Source organism: Chiloscyllium plagiosum, chromosome 41 (genome assembly GCF_004010195.1).
Source record: "Chiloscyllium plagiosum isolate BGI_BamShark_2017 chromosome 41, ASM401019v2, whole genome shotgun sequence".
In the NCBI taxonomy this organism is placed as follows: Eukaryota; Metazoa; Chordata; class Chondrichthyes; order Orectolobiformes; family Hemiscylliidae; genus Chiloscyllium; species Chiloscyllium plagiosum.
The window spans coordinates 5,735,609-5,755,288 of record NC_057750.1 but is presented as its reverse complement, the minus strand read 5'-3'; the positions used below and the strand labels follow the sequence as shown (position 1 = coordinate 5,755,288).

Below are 19,680 nucleotides of genomic sequence, written 5' to 3'. Positions count from 1 at the left end.
CTAGGAATTTACAATCTGCATCATTTTATTCTAACATGCTCATGAATAATATTTTATCTCTTGCTTTATCGTAAAGGGAGAAAATACGCACAGATCAGATTGGCAGGGACAGTAGAAAATGCTTACTGAGACCCTAAAATGTGCTTTCAACGTGGCACTAGCCTGTTAGATGAGGTTTTAGATGGAGGGACCCTGGCTGTCCTGGTGGGTGGATGTAAAGAACGAATTGCAAGAGGATCAGGGTGGTGTGGCATCCCAACCAGCAGTTATTCACAAACAACATTCCAAAATGGTCTAGTCATTATCACTTCACTGTTTGTGAGAGCTTGCTGCACTCATGTTGGCTGTTACATTACCACAGCCATATGTATGAGTTACCTGATGCAGCAACTCACCAAGGCTCCTTCATTAGCACCTTCCAAACCCACAACCCTATAGAAGGACAAGGGCAGCAGATACATGGGATACACCACCCCCCTGCAAGTTTCCCTCCAGCTCCTCACCATCCTGATTTGGGAATATGTCATTGTTCCTTCAGAGTTTCTGGTGAAAATCTTGGAACTGCCTCCCAAACTGAACCGAGCATCCCTTCACCAAGTGGTTCAAGAGGGCACTGAGCAATAAATGCGAGTCTACACCCTGTAAAAGATTAAAAAGGCTATAGTCACTGTTTTTCAAAAGTGCTCTGTTTTGCAAAGCATTTTGCCAGGTCCCAATGTTGTGATGGGTGTTCTGTAAATAAAGTCTCTATTAGGGGTTTGTGTTGCAGTGTTGCATTGTGCCACCAGATGGTGCAATCTCTTCATTGTGCTCAGATCCTTTGTATCTTAGCAAGATAAATTGGGAAGGAACAGCAGAGGCACAGTGGGACGAATAGCCTCTGTCTGTGCAGCATCATTCCAGCCCCAGAAAATGCAAACTGCTCATGCAGGTGAAAGTGGGTCAGACGTTTGGGCCAGGCTGTCGTTATTAACTCTGCGTGGCTGGAATGTTCAGCCTGCCTCTCAGGAGTTGTGGAAAAGTTTGGACTGTGCATATCTCTGGCTTCTTTGTGGTCACTCCTTTTGCTTCCCGTTGTTTGTCAGCTCCAGCTAAAGCTCTGGGGCGGCTGATAAAGTCCCACATAGGAGGTTAGTGAGCAAAATTAGGGCGCATGGTATTGGGGGCAAAATACTGACTTGGATTGAAAATTGGTTGGCTGACAGGAAACAAAGAGTAGTGATAAACGGCTCCCTTTTGGAATGGCAGGTGGTGACTGGTGGGGTACCACAGGAATCAGTGCTGGGACCGCAGCTTTTTACAATGTACATTAATGATATAAATTATGGTATTAAAAGTAATATTAGCAAATTTGCTGATGATACAAAGTTGGGTGGCAGGGTGAAATGTGAGGAGGGTGTTAGGAGATTACAGGGTGACCTGGACAGGCTAGGTGAGTGGACAGATGTATGGCAGATGCAGTTTAATGTGGATAAATGTGTGGTTATCCACTTTGGTGGCAAGAACAGGAAGGCAGATTACTACCTAAGTGGAATCAAGTTAGGCAAAGGGGCAGTACTACGAGATTTAGGTGTTCTTGTACATCAGTCAATGAAAGCAAGCATGCAGGTACAGCAAGAGAGCTAATAGCATGCTGGCCTTCATAACAAGAGGAATTGAGTATAGAAGCAAAGAGGTTCTTCTGCAGCTGTACAGGGCCCTGGTGAGACCGCACCTGGAATATTGTGTGCAGTTTTGGTCTCCAAATGTGAGGAAAGACATTCTGGCTATTGAGGGAGTGCAGCGTAGGTTCACAAGGTTAATTCCCGGAATGGCGGGACTATCTTACGTTGAAAGATTGGGGCGACTGGGCTTGTATACGCTTGAGTTTAGAAGGCTGAGAAGGGATCTGATTGAGACATATAAGATTATTAAAAGATTGGACACTCTGGAGGCAGGAAGCATGTTTCTGCTGATGGGTGAGTCCAGAACCAGAGGATTCAGTTTTAAAATAAGGGTTAGGCCATTTAGAACAGAGTTGAGGAGAAACGTCTTCACCCAGAGAGTGGTGGGTGTATGGAATGCTCTGCCCCTGGAGGCTGTGGAGGCCAAGTCTCTGGATACTTTCAAGAAAGAGTTGAATGGAGCTCTTAAGGATAGTGGAATCAAGGGTTATGGGGATAAGGCAGGAACAGGATACTGATTGAGGATGATCAGCCCATGATCATAATGAATGGTGGTGCTGGCACGAAGGGCAGAATGGCCTACTCCTGCACCTATTGTCTATTGAAACGGTGTGGCAGGACAAAGCGATAATGGGTTTTAAGTGGGGGGGTGGGGAGAGAAAATGACTCCTTATTCGCCCTCCACTGTGTCCAATTTTACAACCAACTTTATTGTTTGAATCCGCACAGTGATGTATCCTACCTCCAGCGAGTGTTAGTGCTATGAGGATATCTGGTGCTGTTGAAATTCCTGATATTAATCACTGAACCATTGGCGGCTGTGCCTTCAGCTGCCTGGGCCCTGAGCTCTGGAATTCATTCCCAAAACCTCGCTCCTTCCTCTCCACCTCTAAGAAGTTCCTCAAAATGTTTCTTGGGTCACCTGTCTTACATGTGTCAGATTTTGTACGTAGCTCCTCAGTGCTTTATTACAGTTAGGGTACTATGAAAATGCAGGTTATTGAGGTTGTTCCATGCCTCAGGATGGGGAGTTCTGTGGGATCTCCCCCAGTGCTGTGCAACACTGCTCAGTTCTGCTGCTCTCTGGTTTCTGTTTGTCACCAAAAGGAACCTTGCTTTTCCTGGAAAAGTCAACTATGTGGGAGGGAGGGATCTGAGAAACTAGCCTGTCGTGTTTTTTTTTACACCGATTATGAACGCTGGGCACGGTTGAGAGAGAAGGAAAGAGCCGAGGCATTATGTAACATTTATCACGTCTTTCAGAGACACTTCAAAGCTGAATGAAGCAAGTTTCACTTTTCACAACCTGCTATTGGCTCGACCTTTCAATTTAATTACAACCTAATTTTCTCCTCACCTCTCCTGACCCTTACCTAGAGTACGGTTCCAATTTCGTCAGTGGCTGTGTTCACCTGACTGACAATGGGAGATTGAACTCTAGGGGCATCACTGCTCCATGTTGACCTCGTCCACCTGGATATTGACCACGAGTGAGGGTCGGATCTATCATTCACATTCCTCTCTGACCCAGGGTTCGTATACTCATAGAGCATGCACACAGACCCTTCGTCCACACCAACCAGATGTCTCCGATAAATCTAATCCCATTTGCCAGCAATTGCCCCATATATCTGTAAACTCTTCCTATTTATTTACCCTTCCAGATGTCTTTTAAATGTTGAAATTGTACTAGGCTCCACTCCATGCTGTACATCTCTATGACTTCCTCTGGCAAGGTCTGACCACCTTAAGTGTGGTGCCTGCTTGTCACAGACCAGTGACCAGGACCTCAGGCCTGTGAGGCACCAGAGGGCTGCTTTCACCATCTGAAATGCCAACAGCATCTACCATCAGGGAGAGAAGACCTTGCATTTGTATAGCATCTTCCGTGGCCTCAACATGACCCAGAGGGCTTCACAGCCAGTGAAACGTCTTATGAAGTCTCGGCATTGTTGTTCAGGAAACGAGGCACCCACTTTGGGTCCCTCCTGGGCGCACACTCTGTATCATCAGCTTCTTTTAGTCACTAATGCTGTTAAATCCCCAGTCTTTTGAGAAGACATTGATGCTGTCCTTTGCTGACAGTGTGCCGACGCCCACAAGGTAGTGGCATACTGACAATAAAGATAGCACTTGCTGTTGCCAGTTGTGCTTTTTTCCCTGTAAAGTGGCTGTGCCAGTATTGCCCACCTCGCATGGTTTTCCCGCATGGTTTAATTTTCCACATGTTGCGGTGTTTGTGGGACAGACAGCGGGAACTGTACATTGTTCAGAATAGCATCCTTTTTTCTTCTTCTGTTCCCCATGTTCCAAATTTGCAGTCACCATCTCCCACTAGTATCTGTCCGTCTGCCGATTTGTTTGTCTGTCTGTCTGTCTATGTCTGCTGGCTATGTATGCAAATGGCCGCACCTCCCACTGCTCAGCAGGCATTGCCTTATTCCAAGCCCCCTATCTTTATTCATGATTGAGCCGAGATGGGTCAGACAGGATTACATCCCCTAAGCCTGTGGGGTGCCTGTGACAAGCAACATTTCAACTCGATCGTCAACGCAACCATGAAATCTAGCATGAGCTGTATGTTAAATATCTTAAATAACCACCATGTTAGAAAAAGGGATCCCATCCTCCTCCTCTCGCAGAGAGTGATAGGTGCCTGGAATGCGCTGCCAGGGGAAGTGCTAGAAACAGACAGAATAGCAACATTTAAGAGACATTTAGACAGACACATGAACAGACAGGAAATCGAGCGAAGGGATATGAACCATGAGCAGGCAGGTGGGATGGGTTTAGAGTGGCATCCTGGTCAGCACAGACACAGTGGACCGAAGGGCCTGTTCCTCTGCTGTTCTGTTCTATGTTCAAGGAATGCAAGCTTTACAGTTGCTTAAGTAAAAAAATGGCAGTGGAAATGGCTCAGGGAATGTTTTAAGATTATTAGGACAAAAGGTTCAGTTTATACAGAAAGATTGACCAGGTTGGGCCCATACCCATTCAGGCCTAGATCAATGAGAGGTGAAAGTGAGGACTGCAGATGCTGGAGATCAGAGCTGAAAATGTGTTGCTGGAAAAGCGCAGCAGGTCAGGCAACATCCAAGGAGCAGGAGAGTCGACGTTTCGGGCATAAGCCCTTCAGGAGAATGCTCAATGAGAGGTGATCCTATTGACGCACTCTAGGTCCTGAGGCTGGCTTGACCATGGAATTGAGGAGATGTTTGGAATTAGGGAACTTGGCTAAGGGTCTTCCACTTAAGATGGAGAAGAGCAGAATTGTTTTATCTCATTAATCTGCGGAACTCTTTCCCAGAGAGTGGGCAAGACTAGGTTATGGGCTTCAGACAGATCAGACTTGATCTGTATTGAATTGTGGAACAGGTTTGAGGGGCTGAATGACCTAATTCTGCATGTAATTCCCTAGACAGCAATAGGGATCCCAGAGCTGGCATTTGGGGAAACCTAAACTCTGGTTTTGTGATGTACCAAGCAACACCAGCACTTATAGTATAGAATTACACAGAATGGAAATAGACCCTTAGGTCCAGATATCCTAAACCTATCTAGTCCTATTTGCAAATATTTGGCCCGTATCCTTCCTTTTCATGTACCCATCCAGATTCCGTTTAAATGTTGTAATTGTACTCTCCTCCACCACTTCCTCTGGCAGCTCGTTCCATACATACGCCACCCTCAACATGAACAAGTTGCCCCTCAGGTCCCTTTTATATCTTACCCCTCTCACTTTAAACCTGTGCCCTCTAGTTTTGGACTCCCTTACCCTAGGGAAACTAGTTTTGGCAATTTGCCCTATCCATGTCCCTCGTGATTTTATAAACCTCTGTAAGGACCCCCTCAGCCTCTGACACTCCAGAGAGAATAGCCCAGCCTATTCAGCCTCTACCTATAGCTCAAACCCTCAAATCCCAGCTACATCCTTGTAAATCTTTTCTGAGCCCTTTCAAATTTAACAATATAAAGTCATGGAAGCAGCATGAAAACAGATCCTTTGGAACGGTCTCCCACTTGATATTAATTCCCCTCAGTGCCTGCTGCAGGTGACCTGGTCCTTTTATCACATCACTTGTTTGTGGGATCTTGCAGTAGAGAAATTGTTGTATTTCTCACATTGCACGCAAGTGCTCACACCTTAAAACGTTCTTTAGTGGCTGTGTACCATTTTGTGACATCTTGAGATTGTGAAATGTGCTACATAAATGCAAGGCTGCCTTAAGGGTACAAATGAGTGGCTGAAGGATCATAAAGAGTGACACATGTTGGTAGTGCAGCCTTAAAGAGAGCTACAGTCAGAGAGGAATCTGTCTGCTGTGTCTAGAGAGTGTGCATTGACATTCTTTCCATTAGAAGGAAAGTCCATCTTGGGATAACAGATAATCTCTTCTGCATTACTTGGTAAAGGTCCAGTTCAATATTGCATCTGAAAGACAGCACCTGCAGCAATGCAGTCCTCCTGTCTTCCAGCTCCCCCACCCAAAATACCACACTTGTTACAGAAACAGACAAGCTGGTTAAGTGAAATCGCCCTCTTTCTGCGAATTGAGTTGCTCACACTCTGCGTGCAGTGGTCTGGAATCAGGTGACGTGGGTGTAGGGAGTATCCACAATGATTCCATCTCCCAATGTGACTGATTTTCTCGTCTTCTACTCTAGGCCGTGATTACAGCAGCTCATCACGAAGGTAAGAGAAACTAGTCTGCACGCTATCGCAGGAATATGTCTTTTGTGAACCAGACCTTGCCCTCTGAGGGGATGGAAGTGTCCTGTGTGCTGACTGAACAGTACAGACCTGAACTGTCTGATGCGTCAGTCCTGGACTGGTGTTGAAGGTTTACCACAGACGGAGCACAACATTTTCAGACCATTCCTTAGCTGATCCATCAACTGACTGCTGTATAAATGTAGAGGCTTGCTCCAGCCCCCCGCTCTGCTCCTCTACCAATCCACTCAGTCTCAAATTGGCACTTGCTCCTGACACTCTTGTGTGAAATTTCAGGTCTGCATGGGCGGCACAGTGGTTAGTACTGCTGCCTCCCAGCGCCAGGGACCTGGGTTCAATTCCTGCCTCGGGCAACTGTCTGTGTGGAATTTGCACGTTCTCCCCGTGTCTGCGTGGGTTTCCTCTGGGTACTCCGGTTTCCTCCCACACTCCAAAGATGTGCAGGTTAGGTGAATTGGCCATGCCAAATTGTCCATAGTGTTAGGTGAAGGGGTAAATGTAGGGGAATGGGTCTGGGTGGGTTGCTCTTCGGAGGGTCGGTGTGGACTTGTTGGGCCGAAGGGCCTGTTTCCACACTGTAAGTAATCTAATCTGATCTATCAGTTACATGTTGGACAGAGCAGGTAGAAACAGCAGATCTGTTCCTTTTGGTGATGATTAAGACTAGAATTCAATTCCATTTTATTAATTGATTTGAAATTGTCCCAGTTGTTGTACCAGAGACCTGAGCATAATGTAGAGGCTGAAGTACCCCAGTGCTGAGGGAGTGCAGCAGTCAGAGGTGCTCATCTTTCGAAGAATCATGTAACTCTGAAAGTAGCCATTTAGTCCATCGATCCTCCATCGACCTCTTTGATGTAACTATCCAGTTGGTTCCTAACCCCGTATAGAATTGCTCCCAGGAGGAGGATTAGCATTCTGGGAGGAAAATGGAGATAGCAGGGTAATGAAAAATAATGATTTCCCGAGAATAACTTGTTTGTTTCGTTCTCTCATCTTCTAGACGTTCTCGCTCACGCTCGAGAAGCCCTCACCATCGTCATTAGAAGCCAATGCTCAACCTTCAGTTGGCCCTCTTGCTGACTGTAGCGTCCCTCTTGATCCACTGACACAGCTGGTAACGCAGCGTTCTCTCCATGCACAGCAGTCAAGAACTAGCTGCAGGAGCTGAGTGCGTAATGACTACAGTGCACGTGCGCCTGTATGTATGTACATACTATTTATCGTGTCAGCAATGTACACCCATTCACTTTGGATTCTATCTGTACTGCAGCTGTGTATAACCCAGGGATGGAAGCAAAGCACGTCTGTAATTTTCACAGTTTCATTTAGTACAGTAAAGAGTGACTCGCTTCAAAAGACTTGCTTTAAAGTGACTGTACCAGCAAACAGCTTTGTTTTTAATCTTCGTCTTTTTTTTCCTCTTGTCGTAACCTTTTGTCTGCTTTTTCAGTCACAATATTGACAAAATGTGTGTACATTTGTATCTCCACTTGTCTTCTATCCTCTTAAGTCTCTGGTGTAGGTTTAAGGGGCTGGAAGTGGGTGAAAGTCTTGCCTTAGTTTATGACCGTACTGTGCTGGAGGGCACGAGTGATAGCAACTGAACTGTGCTTCCTGTAAGGTCCGGTACATGGTTTGGTTTCCCTTCCCTGTTCAAAGACTGGGCCCCCGTGCTTTTCTAGGGTATTCTGATGACTCCAGAAAGATGTTATTGTGTGTCAAAACCGAAATGGGTATTTAGTGACAAATGAAATACGTTAGTAGGCTCAGACTGGGATTAGACATTTCCACAAACAGTGAGGGTTTGCCCATCACCTTGGTATCCCTCCTGCCTGGGAAGATTGAGAGCAGAACAGCGCATTCCGATGGTACAGATCTGTAACTGCGCAGCATGAATGCAGAACCGTGGCAAATAAACGTAATGCTTTTGTAAAGAAAACTTCTGCTGTGCTTTCTGGCACAGGTCTGCTCTAAGCTGTTGTACTCTCCCACCCAGTGTGCCAGTGGTGACACCACTCTTTCCTTCTCCCCCTCCCAAAATACCAGTGTCCTCCCGAATTGAAGTCCTGTTGCTAAATGTTTCTTATCGCTCTGTAAATAACTTTGGCAACAAATCTGCACCCAACTGGCTGTGAAGCACAGCATCATAACAGAAAATAGAACTCCAGGTAGACAGCCCCACCAGGAGGAAACATCTGTCCTGTTTTAAGTGTCGGACAGTTTGGTTCCGCAGAAATGCCGTGCCTGACAAGTTTTCAATCACTGAGTTGAAAAGAAAATGATTTACCAGAAAGCATCACAATTTCTCTACAGAGTTTACTCTTGGGTATGTGCTGTCAGGTCCAGCCCAAACCCCCTATTGAAGGGCTTTATAAATGTCCTGTTTTGGGGCTGGTTTCAGCAGGTGTCTGTCCTGGACAATACCTGCTCTGAAATTCCAATGCAGTGATTTGGTTTATCACTTGTTGTTAATTTTCAGATCAATTAGGAAACCATCTGTGTTTCTCAAGTTGACATTGCCTCTCCTCCAGCTCGCTACCCTTTGGGCTGTATTAATTCATTGACATCGTCTGTCTTGTTTTGTTCCCTCTCTTGTATCTATGGGAAGGAGGGCCCAGCTTGTGAAGGTGTAATTCTGTGATTATCGTGTCTCTCAGTGACTGCAGACTGATTCGGGCTTCACTAGTTTAACTCAGACAAGTGTTTAAACGTTTTTAGGCGTTTTTGTCATGTACAGTTTGTAACTTTTGCCTCAATTTCTGTAAAATGTTTCTTCTTTAACAAAAAGTAAAAGTTTCTGTTTTCTCTGGCTAGTATTATTTTCATTTTTTTTTTCCCAAACGAGTGCTGGACAAGCTCAGAGTAAAGCTGCCTCTACTCTTATAAACAGAAAGTCAGTGTTCCTTGACACTGTCGAGAGTGTGGTGCTGGAAAAGCACAGGCGATCAGGCAGCATCCGAGGAGCAGGAGTATTGACGTTTCGAGCAAGAGCCCTTCTTCATTCCAGATGAAGGTCTCATGCCCGAAACATCGACTTTTCCAGCACCCCATTCGCGACTCTGATCTCCAGCTGTCGGAGAAATTACCCAATTGAACAGAGACCAACTAGCACGGATTAGGTGAAATTGACAAGCTGTTTATTACAAGCGATTAGGCTGGAAGAAAAAAATGACAAGGTGGCCTTTGTGTGGAGCTGCAGAAAATGGGGGAGATATTAAATGAGTATTTTGCATCAGTATTTACTGTGGAAAAGGATATGGAAGATATAGACTGGAGGGAAACAGATAAGCCCTTCCTGAAGAAGGGTTTATGCCCGAAATGTCGATTCTCCTGCTCCTTGGATGCTTGCCTGACTTGCTGCGCTTTTCCAGCAACACATTTTTCAGCTCTGTAGGGAAACAGATGGTGACATCTTGCAAAATGTCCATATTACAGAGGAGGAAGTGCTAGATGTCTTGAAATGCATAAAGGTGGATAAATCCCCAGGACCTGATCAGGTGTACCTAGAACTCTGTGGGAAGCTAGAGAAATGATTGCTGGGCCTCTTGCTGAGATATTTGTATCATCGATAGTCACAGGGGAGGTGCCGGAAGACTGGAGGTTGGCTAACGTGGTGCCAGTGTTTAAGAAGGGTGGTAAGGACAAGCCAGGGAACAATAGATCAGTGAGCCTGACGTCAGTGGTGGGCAAGTTGTTGGAGGGAATCCTGAGGGACAAAATGTACATATATTTGGAAAGTCCAGGATAGATTAGGGATAGTCAACATGGCTTTGTGCGTGGGAAATCATATCTCTCAAATTTGATTGAGATTTTTTTTGAAGAAGTAACAAAGAGGATTGAGGAGGGCAGAGCGGTAGATATGATCTATATGGACTTCAGTAAGGCATTCAACAAGGTTCCCCATGGGAGACTGGTTAGCAAGGTTAGATCTCATGGAATACAGGGAGAACTAGCCATTTGGATACAGAACTGGCTCAAAGGTAGAAGACAGACGGTGGTAGTGGAGGGTTATTTTTCAGACTGGAGGCCTGTGACCAGTGGAGTGTCACAAGAATCAGTGCTGGGTCCACTACTTTTCATCAGTTATATAAATGATTTGGATGTGAGCACAAGAGATATAGTTAGTAAGTTTGCAGATGACACCAAAATTGGAGATGTCGTGGACAGCGAAGAAGGTTACCTCAGATTACAACAGGATCTTAATCAGATGGGCCAATGGGCTGTGAAGTGGCAGATGGAGTTTAATTCAGATAATGCGAGGTGCTGCAGTTTGGGAAAGCAAATCTTAGCAGGAATTATATACTTAATGATAAGGTCCTAGGGAGTGTTGCTGAACAAAGAGACCTTGGAATGCAGGTTCATAGTTCCTTGAAAGTAGAGTCACAGGTAGATAAGATAGTGAAGAAGGGATTTGGTATGCTTTCCTTTATTGGTCAGAGTATTGAGTACAGGAGTTGGGAGGTCATGTTGCGGCTGTACAGGACATTGGTTAGACCATTGTTGGAATATTGCCTGCACTCCTGGTCTCCTTCCTATCGGAAAGATGTTGTGAAACTTGAAAGGATTCAGAAAAGATTTACAAGGATGTTGCCAGGGTTGGAGGATTTGAGGTCCAGGGAGAGGCTGAATAGGCTGGGGCTGTTTTTCCTGGAGCGCCGGAGGCTGAGGGGTGACCTTAGTGGTTTATAAAATTATGAGGGGCATGGATAGGGTAAATAGACAAAAGTCTTTTCCCTGGGGTGAGGGGAGTCTAGAACTAGAGGGCATAGGTTTAGGGTGAGAGAGGAAATATATAAAAGAGACCTACGGGGCAACATTTTCATGCAGAGGGTGGTACGTGTATGGAATGGGCTGCCAGAGGAAGTGGTGGAGGCTGGTACAATTGCAACATTTAAGAGGCACTTGGATGGGTATATGAATAGGAAGGGTTTGGAGGGATATGGACCGGGTGCTGGCAGGTGGGACCAGATTGGTTTGGGATATCTGGTCGGCATGGACGGGTTGAACCGAAAGGGTCTGTTTCCGTGCTGTACATCTCTGACTAGGCTGACACAGAACTGACAGCCTGTACAGGTAGACCAAGGGTTCCCTTTCCTGAGCAGTGGGTACAGGCAGTTTTATAGGGGTACAGTAATGTGGTGTGAATTACAGTATGATCAAGAGTAAAACACAATCAATGGGAGGACAATCAGCAGCAATCAGTCTGTGATTGAGTTAAAAGATTCCGATCCTCTGAGAGAGTAGGTGATAATGTCTCTCATCCTGGCATCAACTGGCTTCCATTGTGGTTAGTCAGCAAGCAAGGTACCTTGGTGCCTTTCAGTCTGAGCACCCTTTGTGCAGTTCCAGTATGTGTGAGGAGTGAGGCTGCCCTTAGGGCATCAGGTGCGGTTGTGCTTACCGAGGGCTAGGAAGTCTATTGTCAGGCCGTCTTGGGAAGTGTACTCCCCAGTCTGGAAGTGGTTTGAGTCATCTTCTGTTTGTTGCCAGGTTTCTTAGCTAGCCTTTTGGTCAAGGCTGAGGCACTCTGGGTAGTTTCTCTTGTGGCTTAGGCAGACATGGTTCCTTATGTTTTTTGAGGCCATGCTGTGGCTGGACAGGGAAGCAGATGTTCTCCCACACCAGCATCTGCAGTCCTCACTTCCTTCCTTGACACTGTCCCCATCAAACACTCCCAGGACAGGAATAGCATGGGGTTTGATACAGAATAAGGCTCCTACGCTGTAAAACTGAATGAAATGATATCTCTATCTTTTTAAACTGAAAGTAAAGCTCCTTCTATTCTATACCCACCAAACACTCCCAGGACAGGGACAACACCGGGTTAGATTTAGAGTAAAACTCCTTCCAAACTGTCCCCATCAAACACTCCCAGGACAGGGACAGCACTGGGTTAGACAGAGTAAAACTCCGTCTATACTGTCCCCATCAAACATTCCCAGGACAGGGACAGCGCTGGATTAGAGAGTAAAACTCCGTCTATATTGTCCCCATTAAACACTGCCAGAGTAGGAACAGCTTATATCTGACCTGATGAGCAAAGCGTCTACACCAGCTTCGAGCATTGAGGTTGTAGATGCTGAGGCTGCGCTTTCTGTGTATTTCCCTGCTGCTACTGGCAGAACAGTGATAGCCACTGTCTCACTCATTGTCAATGCAGGAGCACTGGGGGGAGGATGGAGAGAGCTAATCTGAGGAAGTGCCTTTTGAGAACGACACAGAATTGCCTGGGGAAGCTGGAAGACAGAGATATGCTTGTCCTGACCGTTGAGGTTTCGGTCTGGGTGTGGGTTAGGGTAGGGATTAATCCCCCCCATAAATTTAGGGAATGTATTCGCCTTGCACGTGCATTAAAGGGGAAAACTCGATGCAAATTAAGATGAAACGCATTAAAGATTATGTGGATGAAAATGAGGTGGTGCTAACGTGGAGAGTAAAAATATCGATCTGTTTGGGCTGGATGCAGAAAACCTCAACCCAAAAAACTGGGGAGGGACAAATTGAAAATTTCAGCACTGAGACTAAGAATGGGGCGAGTTTGGGTACAAATTAGCCATGTTAGAAAGGAAGGGCACACGTGCATGGAGGGGCTGAATGATCATCTGTCCCTTGATTGATGCTGCTAAATCTCCCAACCCCCCCCACCCCACTCTGGCCTTGGGAAGAAGCTGAGCAAGAGGGAAGGAGTGAACGGGGGTAGGGGGGAGATCTAGAGTGTGAGAAACGAAAGCTGTCAGTGGGAAGTGTCAGCTCGATTGCAGCCTGACCACAATGACCATCTGTACTGACCATCGTGACTGTGTGTTTGCTGGTGGTTTGTGAGGCCAGCTGGGGGAACTGGAGTGAGTTTCCTTATCTTCCTGACCTGCCGGATACTGTGGCTTGTGAAGTGAGTGGCCGCTCTGCTGGTGGGTAGGATCTGTTCTCAGCCGGCCATGAGAGAGGGGAACCCTGCCGCACTGGAACACTGAGGCGGGAAGGTTTCATCGTTACAAAGAATTCATCCTTTCTTTGAGCCCTGCCTGAGAATCTCCTCTCGACAGCATGTTCCTCAGGTCACCTCACCCAAGCAAAGATTCTTACCGTATACTTGTAGAGAACTGTGGCATAGAGGATAGCAATCTTACCTGAGTCTCAGAGCCTTCGGCCCAACTTGTCCATGCTGACATCTTAGGTGGAAGTGCCCAGGTACAATTCTTGGATACAGCAGAGAAATAAAAGTAGTTGCATTACTTACTGAGTTAAAAGTTAAAAATAGTACATCACTAACATTGCAGTAAGGTAGGAAATTTCAAGTAGACATTACAGTGTAGCAACTCAGTGCAGGACCTTCACACATGATCTAACCGCCTGCACCAGACCCCAACCCTGGATTAGTGGTGCTGGAAAAGCACAGCACTTCAGGCAGCATCCAAGGAGCAGTAAAATCGACGTTTCAGGCAAAAGCCCTTCATCAGAAACGTCGATTTTTCCTGCTCCTCGGATGCTGCCTGACCTGCTGTGCTTTTCCAGCACCACTCTAATCCAGAATCTGGTTTCCAGCATCTGCAGTCATTGTTTTTACCCAGACCCCAACCCCACAACCATCTCCGCTCTGCTCCGAGCCCCATGGCACTTGGTGCTCCAAGGTTAAGTGCCAGGACTGCCTCCCCTACACCAGTCGTGCCTTCAACTGCCTGGGCCCCAGGCTCTGGAATTTCTTTTGGAAGCATCTCTGCTTCTCTCTCCTCTTCAGATTCCCTACAGTGTGGAAACAGGCCCTTCGGCCCAACAAGTCCACAGCAACCCTCCGAACAGTAACCCACCCAGACCCATTCCCCTGCATTTACTCCTGACTAATATACCTAACACTATAGACAATTTAGTATGGTCAATTCACCCTAACCTGCACATCTTTGGACTGTGGGAGGAAACCGGAGCACCCGGAGGGAACCCATGCAGACACGAGGAGAATGTGCAAACTACACACAGACGGTCACCCGAGGCTGGAATCGAACCTGGGTCCCTGGTGCTGTGAGGCAGCAGTGCTAACCACTGAGCCACCGTGCCACCCTATCTCTTCTAGATACTTGCTAAAATCCATTTCTTTGAACACACTTTTGGACACCTCTCTCAACACCGCCTTGTGTGGCTCTGTCGAATTTAGTTTGACAACGCCCCTCTGAAATGCTCTGATGTTTTATTATTTTTCTAATCAACCCGTTCAGAGACATTATTACACACCTCTGGAGCATTTGGCACTTGAACCCGGGCCTCCCCGTCCAGGGGTAAGGACGTTCCCACTGCACCACAGGAGGACCCTTTTACTCTGCTAATGGTGCCACACAAAACGCATGTTAACAATTCTTCACTTAAGATCCTGACTCTTGGTGTTTGCTACATTCTAAACTGGCTCATCCCAGCAACGGAAAAAGTCAGGTTTGAGAATGCTCCCAACCGCTGGCAAGTGAAATTAAGTACAAACACAGACAGTGATGCCTCCACAGTTGAGCAGCCTCAGCCAGAGGCAGTCACACAAGCTGGATACAGAGCTCCTGTCAAATGGAATCTTAGCCTACGCAAGGCAGGGGCATAGAATTGGAGGAGGAAAGCAGAAACACAGGCAGATTAATGTAGATTTGCACATTGTTACTATATCCTCTCGTTTCTCCACTTTCCATCAGGACTAGTTGGTTTGAGGAGGGAGAGAAAGATTCTGGGCTGTTACCATATGCCTGAAGACAACTATAACAGAGTGGGTAGCAACCTTCCCTGTGTCATACAGCACAGAAACAGACCCTTCGGCCCAACTTGTCTATGCCGACCTGGTTTCCTGAACAGAACCTCTCCTATTTACCTGTCTTTGGCCCATCCCTCTCTAAACCTGTCCTGTCCATGTACCTGTCCAAATGTCTTTTAAATGTTGTGATTATATCCACCTCTGGCAGCTCATTCCTTACATACGCCGCCTTCTGTGTGAAAAAAGTTGTCCTTTAGGTCCCTTTTAAATCTTTTCCCCTCTCATCTTAAACCTAGCTGCTTTGCATATTTTATGTTTAATCCTTATCAATCTGACTCAGAGGTTCATTGGTTCAAATGTCACTCATGAAATCCGAACAACTCCACCCAGGCTGTTGCACCAAGTGCTAGAGATGCTAGAGGTGTTGTCATATGGAAAGGTCTCTTTCTCAGTGCATTCAAACATGTCCAGAGCAGTTCTTGACACTGCCTGGCACTAATATTTATCCCTCGACAAAAAACCTGAAGTAGACAATCCAGTCACAGCCACACTGCTGTGTGTGGGTTCCCACTGTGTGCTAGTGACCTGCTGCATTCCCTAAAACGCTGCTGACAAAATTGGTCACAAACTTTTGGGATGGCCAGGGGTTATGTGTGGCACTGCGAAAATACAAGTCTCTTTTAGACAAACTTCAGCCCTCCCCTCAAATCAGCACACCATTGCTAGCTTTTCTAAAGCAGTTAGTTTTGTCAGAGCTGGAGTGCTGCGAGCTGTTTTGCCTCCCCCCCCCCGCCTCCTCGGTGTTGAAGGAAGAGTACCTTTTCATTGAAAGGGAAACAGCAAAACTTCACTGGATTGGCCCCTTCAGATGTGGGAGTTGTCCTGCAATGAGAGGCTGTGTAAATTGGGCTAATATTCTTTACATTCTAGAAGAATGAGAAGAGATTTCATTAAATAATCCAGACTCTGAAGATGAAGGGGATTGACACAGATTTATTCCCCCCTGGCCCTGGGGAATCTGTCATAGATCTAGGACAGACATTAGAGGAAAGGTTCTTTACTTAGAGTAGTGAGGCTGTGGAACGCCCTGCTTGCAACAGTAATGGACCTGCCAACTTTAAGGGCATTTAAATGGTCATTGGATAAACGTATGGATGATAATGAAATAATGTAGGTTAGATGGGCTTCAGATTAGTTTCACAGGTCAGCGCAACATCGAGGGCCGAAGGGCCTGTACTGCGCTGGAATATTCTATGTTCTAACTCAGGGAACACAGTCTCAGGATAAGGCGTTGCTGATCTGGAAACTGAAAATGAGGAATCTTTTCGTGCAAAGGGTTCTGAATTTTTGAAATCCTCTACCCTAGAGGATTGCGGGTCCTCTAATGTTGAAGGCTGGGATAGATACATACTTGGTCTCTGGGTGAATCAAGGATAATGGGGAGCGAGAAGGAAAATGCAGTTGAATCCCTCGAGCAGCCATGATCATACTGAATGGCAGAGCAGGCTCGATGGGCCGAATGGCCTAGCCGTTATCCTAAACTCTGTGTTTTTAAATTAAAGAAACAAAGGTCACACTTGAGCTCTACAGGGCTAAAGTTCAGCAGGAGGGAGCACAGAAAGTAGACTGTCAGAGAGAATAAGATAATTCATTATCCTCCACCCCCCACCACAGAGTAAAGTTAGATGTTGTGGAGATGAAGGGGAATTTGGCTGTGTCTGTGACTCTGTAAATGGAGCTTTTCTCTGTGAGAAGATTTTTCATTCCCAAGGTATTAGTAGCAGACAGACAAGAGTCACTAATCCCTTTTACAACCCTCCAGGCTTTCAGTTAACACTGGTGTTAACCTCCTCAACACCTACCAGACAGAGGTGATATCAGCAGATATCATGCTCTGCCAACCTGTCTGCATGGGGCCTCTCTGTAAAGGGTGTATTTTGTTTTGAATAATGCTTTTGTTGGGGGGGGTGGGTCGGGGGGAGGCGAGGGGGAGGAATAAACTTGTAATGCTTTAATGTACCAAAATGCCTCCAACAATGACCATCAAGCAGAATTTGACACTGCGCTACAAAAAGGATTTGGAGATGCCGGTGTTGGACTGGGGTGTACAAAGTTAAAAATCACACAGCAGCAGGTTATAGTCCAACAGGTTTAATTGGAAGCACTAGCTTTCAGAGCGATGCTCCACAACCACCTGATGAAGGAGCGCCGCTCCAAAAGCTAGTCCTTCCAAATAAACCTGTTGGACTATAACCTGCTGCTGTGTGATTTTTAACTTTGTACACCCCAGTCCAACACCGGCATCTCTTAGCACTGCTGCCTCACAGCGCCAGAGACCCGGGTTCAATTCCTGCCTCAGGCAACTGTCTGTGTGGAGTTTGCACATTCTCCCCGTGTCTGTGTGGGTTTCCTCCGGGTGCTCCGGTTTCCTCCCACAGTCCAAAGATGTGCAGGTTAGGTGAATTGGCCGTGCTAAATTGACCATAATGTTAGGTGAAGGGGTGAATGTAGGGGAATGGGTCTGGGTGGGTTGCTCTTCGAAGGGTCGGTGTGGACTTGTTGGGCCGAAGGGCCTATTTCCACACTGTAAGTAATCTAATCTAATCTAGAAGAATGTTAAATTACATGAGAGAAGGTTTGGTCAATGAGGTAGGTTTTCACGAGTGACTCAAAGGAGTGAGAGAGTGAGGGGGGCAGAAAGGTTTAGGGAGAGAATTCTAGAGCTCGGAACCAGGCTGCAGAAGGTATAGTTGATGGTGGATCAATTAAAATCAAGAGGCTGGAAGTAGAATCCTATAGCACAGAAACAGGCCCTTCAGTCCAACTTGTCCATGCCCACCAAGTTTCCTAAACCGAACTAGTCCCATTTGCCTACGCTTGGCCCATATCCCTCCTAAACCTTTCCTATCCATGTACCTGTCCAAATGTCTTTTAAATGTTGTAACTGTACCTGCGTCTACCACTTCCTCTGGCAGTTCACTCCGCATACGCACCACCCTCTGCGTGAAAAAGTTGCCCCTTAGGTCCTTTGTAAATCTTACCCCTCTCACATTAAACCTATTCCCTTTAATTCTGGACTTCCCTACCCTGGGAAAAGACCTTGGCCATTCGCCCTATCCATGCCCCTCATGATTTTATACACCTGTAGAAGGTCAGCCCTCGGCCTCCTACGCTCCAAGGGAAACATGTCCCAGCCTGTTCAGCCTCTCTTTATAATTCAAATCTTTTAGGCTCAGTAACATCCTTGTAAATCTTTCTTGCAGTTTAATCACATTCTTCCTATAGCAAGGCATCCAGAATTGTATGCAGTACTCTATAGGTGGCCTCACCAATGTCTTGTCGGGCTGTAACATGACATTCCAACTCCTATATTCAATGTTTTGACCGATGAAGGCAGAGATTTCAGAGGGTTGTGAAGATTAAGGTTTGAGAGAGGATGGCAATCAAATCTGGGGAGGAATTGGAACACGAGATTTTAATCAATACTCAAGCATTAAAGACTGACAGCCCTGAGGGAGCTGAAGAAGTGAATGTAACGGGGAAAGAAAACTGAGAGTGTGATACCAAAATATCGAATAATAGAAAGGGATTACAGCAGAGCACGATAGAGGGAGGGAAGGGGGGATTGATGGTGAGAAACAGATATAGACAGTGAGGGAGAGAGCAATAGTGATAAGGTAAGACCACAGGAAATAGGAGCGGGAGTAGATCATTTGGCCCCTCAAGCTTACTCTGCTGTCCACCTAGATTATAGCTGATCAACTACCTGGATGCTATTTTCCTGCACTATCAAACCATTAAAACTTGCAAATGATACACAGTCGTCCTGAATACTTCAAATAGGATTCCAGTAATTTCACTTCCAAATATTACAGATTTCTCCCTTTGGGTATCATATCTCTTGATATCTTTGCCAGACTTCTCGATATTAATCTGTCTTGAACAAACTCAACGCTAGGGGATAGAGAATTCCAAAGATTCCCCATCCTCTCTGTGAAGAAATTACTCCTCATCTCAGTCCTCGATGGTCCACTTCTTATTCTAAGACCATGTCCCCTGGTTCTTGACCCTCTCCCTAATCTCTAACCGGGAGGGTGAACATTATTCCTGCATCTACCCTGTAAAAATTCTTGTAAACTATGAATGAGATCACCTCTTGTTTGTCTGAACTCCCAGTAATACAGCCCTAGTCTCTTCAATCTCTCCTGAAGTGTGTACAATCTGGTGAATTTTCATTGCACTCACTCTATGGAATGGTGCAGAGCTTTTGACAGCAGTAAGTACCAGAGAGACTGTGTTTGTTTCACTGTCAATTTGTCACTGTCATGAGTCTGGAAGGTGTTGAAGAAGGGCTTATGCCCGAACCGTCGATTCCCCTGTTCCCTGGATGCTGCCTGACCTGCTGCGCTTTTCCAGCAACACATTTCCAGCTCTGATCTCCAGCATCTGCAGACCTCACTTTCTCCTGGAAGGTGTTGAGACAGGCTGGGAGAGACAATGGGAAATGGGTGTGTAAGTGATAGTCCAACAATTAACAGCACACGTGTGGTGCTGGAAAAGCA

The 19,680-nt window shown here is 46.2% G+C and overlaps 1 protein-coding gene and 1 long non-coding RNA gene across 7 annotated transcripts in view; one reads left to right on the top strand and one right to left on the bottom strand.

The window, feature by feature from the left end:
- Positions 1 to 9,208, top strand: part of LOC122542785 (CLK4-associating serine/arginine rich protein) — a 63,687-nt gene extending 54,479 nt beyond the window's left edge. For all 6 annotated transcript variants that reach the window (XM_043680828.1, XM_043680827.1, XM_043680831.1 and 3 more), the window contains exons 21-22: positions 6,330 to 6,357; positions 7,400 to 9,208. In XM_043680828.1, the coding sequence (XP_043536763.1) occupies positions 6,330 to 6,357; positions 7,400 to 7,442 (71 nt within the window). In that variant the 3' untranslated portion in view covers positions 7,443 to 9,208. The remainder of the gene's footprint in view (positions 1 to 6,329; positions 6,358 to 7,399) is intronic.
- Positions 566 to 16,223, bottom strand: LOC122542787. The gene is made up of 3 exons (XR_006309865.1): positions 15,937 to 16,223; positions 13,527 to 13,595; positions 566 to 639 (listed from the first exon to the last, which is right to left on the bottom strand). It is a non-coding gene; the product is annotated as an uncharacterized LOC122542787 (long non-coding RNA).
- Positions 16,224 to 19,680: the final 3,457 nt, after the last annotated feature.